The 6,774-nt window shown below is 40.5% G+C and overlaps 1 protein-coding gene across 1 annotated transcript in view; it reads right to left on the bottom strand.

Moving 5' to 3' along the window:
- The window catches only part of LOC110457327, a 30,863-nt gene that overhangs the window by 8,286 nt on the left and 15,803 nt on the right, over positions 1 to 6,774 (bottom strand). The window contains exon 2 of the mRNA XM_021508548.1: positions 5,615 to 6,343. Within this exon, the coding sequence (XP_021364223.1) occupies positions 5,615 to 6,182 (568 nt within the window). The 5' untranslated portion in view covers positions 6,183 to 6,343. The remainder of the gene's footprint in view (positions 1 to 5,614; positions 6,344 to 6,774) is intronic.

Genomic DNA, 6,774 nt, shown 5'->3' with positions numbered 1-6,774 from the left:
CATGAGATCAGGGCCCTTGCTGCGTCATGGGCCCTCCTCAATGGGTCCCCCTTTCAGGAGGTCATGTCCGCAGCTTTCTGGCGCGGACAGACTACCTTCACGGATTTTTATCTCCGGTCCTTGGCCTCTCATTCTGATGGATTGTATTCCCTTGGACCGGTGGTGGTTGCACAGTCTGTGGCTGTTCCTCCACAGTAATTCAGTGATTTTAAATAGTATGCTATCAGGCACCACGGTGGTACACCTGCTCGTTTCACGGGGAGGTTTTCCATTTTTTAATTACTTTCGGGGCTTTATTAGGGGGGTTCCTTGAACCTTTTCCCTACCTTGAGCATGTCTCGAGTTTGTTCCGTCAGCCTGGTCTGCCTGGATTCGAAGCCTCCACTACGGTAAGACGAATTCGCATACTAAAGTTATGGTAATTATTACTGAAATGAAATTGAGGTTTTTGAAGTAAAACCAATTTTCATGATGTAATACTTACCATAACTTTATGGAGTCCCACCCTGTATTCCTCCCCTTGCCTCCTCATCCTGGCTGCCTTTAGGCTCCATAAAAGGGGGTTTGAGGAAGGGAGATCACTCCGTGGCTCTGTCATCGAGATAGAGGTAACGTCACGGTAGGGAGGTAGGGATATTTGAATCTTTTGTTTTTGGGCTACAAAGATGGGTGTAGGTATTGTATATGCATACTAAAGTTATGGTAAGTATTACATCATGAAAATTGGTTTTACTTCAAAAACCTCAAGTTTAATTGATCATTCATTGGCTTTAATGAGCTCTTCGGTGTTAATGAGTCATTATGAAGGTGATAGTACGCTGTCTATCATGTCAATGTAAATTATAAATCTCGATGGACTATTCTCGCTGGCATGCATTGTGTAGACACGTTTTTATGCAGATCCAAAGTCTTCCAATGTAGGGTTCATCACTCTATAGACAACTTTCTTGGGACACAAAAGCGACCAAAATAAATCTGCAAACAAGTGTGATCAGATATTGTGTGTTAAAAAGCTCCAAACATGTGCATCAATATATAACTTCTTAGTTCCTATTTTATGAAATGGTTCACACAAAAAAAAACAATTTTTTAATTGAAATGGCTCAAAAATCGAGAGAAAGAGAGAGACAGACAGAGAAAGCGAGAGACAGCGACAAGGAGACAGCGGGAGAGAGAAAGAAAGCGATTCTTGCAAATCTATTAGAGTTCGTTTTTACAGCTTGTAGGTTTAAAACGGATGGAATGTATTTTTTAGTGAATGAAAAGGTCGGCATAACAGCGACGAAGACAAATAGGCTGGTATATGTTCATACCTACATCTTTCCAACATGATTCTTATGAACGAACATAAATGTTTGTTTGTTTTGAAAACGGTTATCATATCTATATTATGTAATTAACTGCTTTCAGTCGGCGTTCACATTAGTAACATACACACTGCACGTCTCTATCTAAAGAATACCAAAATCATCACTCATTGTGTCGAGATCGCAAAATAATTGGATCAGTGTTATTTTGAAGAATCACCTCCCACCGCACACAACAAGTAACAATATAATTGACAAAAAATAAAGTAACGTACAATGTAGGGCCGTTCCATGTATGCCATATGCGCTGATAACATGGACGCTTTCATGGTGCAAACACTATCACAGTATAGATATTTAGATAACTTGGATCACTAATGAATATGAATACATAATCTAAATATACGTATTTAACAGATATTTAAATAATAAACAGTTACATTCCAGATGTTGTAAACACAGTAAACAAGGCCCTCTTGTGGGCTTTATGCAATTTGGACCAATTCTCATTCTTTTGGCTTGAGCATATATCATGCGATACATTAAGTAATAAAATGACAGATATCCGAAATGCGGCCATGAATCTTACATGAATGCTTTTTGTTGTATGTTATATTTCCAGTTGATATGTATCTATTTGGTAAATATGCAATCATATTTGTAAACAAGAAGTAGAGACATCTCTTGGGGCGGTTACGTATGCACAAAGCTTTTACGCGCAAAGCAGGTGATGGTACGGAGACCCAGGGGAGGGCAAACGTCAGCACAATAGATCTTATCTCAAATACGGCGTGCGTCAGAAGTACTTGTTTACTTTAAAAGTCGCTACGTCGCCATGTTTTCCAACCTTTGGGTTTTTAGATTGTTTTAATGAAAGTTTAAAAGTGATTACGATGTCTTATCCCCGGTCATGACATTTCATTTTCTACTAAGAATTAATCCTTGTTCGCTGTACTGTTGATCGCTAGTGACTTGTTTTCCTTTACACGGTCCATTAACAGCTAACGCCGTGTCCGGGTTGTGGTAAGGGGAGTGGGTGTGGGGTGTGGGGGTGTATACCTGGAAACTGCCCCACGTATGCCTTGATCCCGCGACCTAGTGGTTGAATGCTAGTGATCGTAGACGGTCCGACATCTTATTCGCTCGGCCATCACAGTCCCGTTCACAGGATACATAAGGAATGGTGTCACATGTGTTCCAGGCAACTTTTACACTGCAAGAACATTTTTCTACGCTGCGATATATGTTGTCCTTTTATGTCGGCGCTATGGTTTATGTAGTCTTTGTATGTTAGCGGTGTGGTATATTTTGTCGTTATGTGTTGACGCTGTGGTGTATGTTTTCCTTATGTGTTGACGCTGTGATAATATATTGTGGTTGTGTGTTGACGATGTGGTCTATTTTGTCGTTGCGTGTTGACGCTGTGATGTATTTTGTCGTTGTGTGTTGACGATGTGGTATATTTTGTCGTTGTATGTTGACGCTGTGATGCATGTTGTCATGTTGTCCTTGCTTGATGTCGCTGTTGCATATTTTGTCATTGTTTGTTGATGTTGCAGTACGTATACGTGGTGCCATTGTTGTTGGCTCTGTGGAATAGTACGGCAGTATTTGTTCACACTGTGGTAAATCTTGTCCTTATTTGTTGATGTTGTGGTATATGTTTTCATGATGTGTTGAAACTAGAGTGTACTTAAGCGCCGTGATATTAAACATACTTGTTTGTTATACGTACCGTGCCGCTAACATTTGCTCGTTTTCTAATCAGCAGAATAAAACTGGCATTTCTTATTTTTCTTCCATAATAAACGTTTCCTTTTATACCACACTCACTGTGTGAAACGTGTCAAAGATATAAAAAAGGGAAATTAATTTTATTTTCTTACGTGCCGTAAGGAATTCGATGAGTTACATAATGTTATACATACCCCAGCCCAGTGGGCCCTTTTAAAATGATATTTTTTCTCACATTTTGGCAAGTTGTTTCTGCTATTACGATCATGTTTTTTTTAATACTACTTTATTAGTTAATTACAAAGTGGGTTTAGCAAACCAAATGACGTAATAGATCTTTACCAATTATGATGAAAGTACGTGTGTTTTGTAAACATTACGTCTGACCCTGTGGGGCACATGGTCGTCATTCGTTGGTTGGCTGGTTGTACAGGATTTAGCATGTAGTGTCAGTTACAGACTTGCCTTCAAATGTGCTGTGTATGCGTTCAAATGGGTATGTGTGCCGGAGACAGGACACATTGGTATATTTGACTTCTTGTGATAGCGCGGATCTGAAGCCGACCTCATTATGCTACCTCACTGAAATACCATCCCAAAGGCACCAAACACATCATTACGCCCCGTCACGTCATACTGAAAACGGGTGAACCAGTTAGTATCATTACCCTAACGTTAAACCAGACTTTTTTGTATGTCCCGGCCTGAAAAGAAGGACCCCCTAAGTAGAAGGCAAAAATGAAATTCCCATTTCTGCAGGGAGTTTCCACGTAAGTCGCCTTTTACGATGCATACAAGAATGTTCTTTTCTCGATCTCCGACTTGAATCGTCATTTGCTAGATTTTGCTTTAATGACATCTCGTGAATTCGCTTATGGATGATGATAACGTAAACATCGGTTCTACCCTGCGCATGGTGAGACAAGTAGCAGTCTCATACTTGACATAAATATTAGTCATTGGAGTTTGAATCATTTATGAATTTTTATGAATTCAATTTTAGCCGCACATTTACCCACAGTTTGCGGCTCGGTCATTTTAACGGGTTCTATATTTTTAACATTATGCGTTGCCGTTACGGTCTATTTTATCCTTGTGTACTGTCGTTAGGGTCTATTTATATGTGTGTTGAATGTAGGGTCAATTTTGTCATTATGTATTGACACAATGGTTTATCATGTCCCTGTGTGTTGACGCTTTGGTCTAATCTGTCATCATGTGCTCACACTATGACGTATTTTGTCCTTTTGTGGAGATGGCATTTTTTGTCAATGAAGGTTGACGGCAACTTTCTGGGACCCTCCGGTAGGTTGTCGTCTTTTTACTGCAGTCGATTGGCTTACGAAGTTAGATGTACCATTTGGCCAAGCTAGATAGGTACAACCATACCAGACTAGCCAGGAAAGGGGGAGGGGGGGGGGGGGGGGGGGGGCGGAGTGGGGATATCATACGGAGAGCAATCCACCGATCGTTCTATACCAGTGATTTGATTTGCTTATGTGCCATTTAGCACATGACATTCTTATAAGCGTCTTTTCATGTGAGAAAAAGAATGTTGTTATTTCCTGCCACTGGGACAACAACTTTGTATAACGCACCAAATTGCAAAGCCCACACAGTTCGGTTCTGTGCCCTATCTCACCTGTATCTCGATTCGTTGTCTTGATACTTTGAAATGCCTCCTTTGGCACCACCGTACTGTTTGTTACATCGCACAAACGTTTTTTTGATGTGGGATAGGCAACGTACTGTATTCTGTCTTAAGTACAAGACGTACAAATGTTGTTTTCCCTCACAAAGGCTCAGCATTTAGGATAAGCCACAACTGGTTTACCGTTGTCAGTTGATGTTACACAGGTTGATTACTATGATGGGCGCATTCAGCTCGGTTTTGCAGAAAGGTAGCACTCTTAAACGGGCATCGGTATACCAACACACATCCACAGCACCGATACATACATTACACACTTAATACGTGAAGGCAAGTCTTCAAATGATGTTAATAAAACGATAAACACTGTTAACCATACTGAACGAACACAATGGGATAGGCATGGACGTTAAAAACAAATTACGACCAAGGGATGAGTAACCGATATATATTGAACTAGAAGCTTGGAAACCCTTTGTCATTTTCATAATGTCGCCTAAGACACTCTCCCATACTGTTATGATAGTAGTTAAACAGTTGTCACAGATTTTCACGACACCTGGTGGAGTTCTGTCACATAACATACTTGTCCCGCCTGACATTTGTTTATCACTTGTAGCTGCGTTAGACAAAGGCAATGAGTAATCCATTAACAATACTTATAATTTAATCAACAACTATACCTTATTTTATAACTGTTGTGGGGTAGTTTAAGGCAAGCTTAAGATAATGTTATCACCCTTTATCTATTCTGTCTACTTGTTTGACCACCAACAATCATGTTCTTCGTGAGGCTTACTTGGATAGGTTTCTTTGGTGCAAATATCAGTAGACATACCTAAGTATGTGTTCATATCGTAGTTCAAACAGTATTCAAACGATTAACAATATGGCTTGCTACCACAATTATAATATTTCTTACCTGTCGAAGAAACAGTAGACAAGAAGGAGCTTGCAGTTTCACATGTACCGGAAGTTGTGTAACACATCTGAAAAAGTCCTAGGTTTCCGGTTCCTGTGTTGTACCAAAACGGCGTTGCGAGGCCGACAAGAACGACGATAATCGCCATTGGGAGGACGATGATGCAGGCGAGCGCCATCGCCATTATACAGTCATCTGTGGTGTCTGTATTGTTCTTCATGTTATCCGTCTGAGTGTCGCTGTCCTGGAAAAGCTTGATCGCGGATATAGTAGTTGGCGATTTGGAACCGGAAGTTGACGAAGAAGAAGCGGAAACTGAGTTGCTCTGTTCCGATACTGTGGATACGGGTGAGTTTGTTTTATTTTCTGGAGCCAAAGCCGGAGATGGGCTATTATACTTGTGCGGTTTCTTCCCAAATGCGTACCCGTTGCGGAGGTCTTTTTTGTTTTTGCGGAGTTTTGAATACATATCCTTCCAGACATTTGATTTACCTTTCTCGTTCGTAGATTGTGGTGCCGTTATAGAAGTAACATTTGGCCAACCACTGCCAATCTTGTTACTCGCCATGTTTATTTAGGCTGAGTATTGACAACCAACGTACACACGTCCGGTATCACATACGACGGACTATGACGCGTTTCCGGTGACCAGCCAAGCGCACATTCAACTTGGACAATATGTCGTGTTTGGGTCCTGCTGTGGTAGGGTCTGTTTACCAACTTTCAGATCTGAAAAATAATAAACATTTAATATTTATCCGACGTTTATTGTAATGTGTATGACGGGGTAATTACAATTGAAATTGAAATTGAAATACTGAGTACTCAAATCACATGCTTATTAAAACACAACGAACAGGTGTCATTCTACTAAACATTTGTAAACAGACCTGATACAACATTGGCCAACGTAAGATGTGTGTTTAAATAGTCAACGCATGCTATACAGTTTTTAAACAGTCAATGTACGTCGGGAAAATATGATATGAGAATATGAGAAAACAACCATAACGTAGTACGAAGTATGGCTAGCTTTTGTTTAATTAATCTTAAAAGTGTATATGCGAAACGTTTTAACGCCCCCCCCCCCCCCCCCCCCCCCCCCCCCCCCCCCCCCCCCNCTCTCTATCTCCCAATTTGATACTAACAAAATTGAAAAT

The sequence above is a fragment of the Mizuhopecten yessoensis genome, unplaced genomic scaffold (assembly GCF_002113885.1).
Source record: "Mizuhopecten yessoensis strain PY_sf001 unplaced genomic scaffold, ASM211388v2 scaffold9109, whole genome shotgun sequence".
Taxonomy (NCBI): domain Eukaryota; kingdom Metazoa; phylum Mollusca; class Bivalvia; order Pectinida; family Pectinidae; genus Mizuhopecten; species Mizuhopecten yessoensis.
This window is presented reverse-complemented; position numbering and strand designations above follow the sequence as displayed.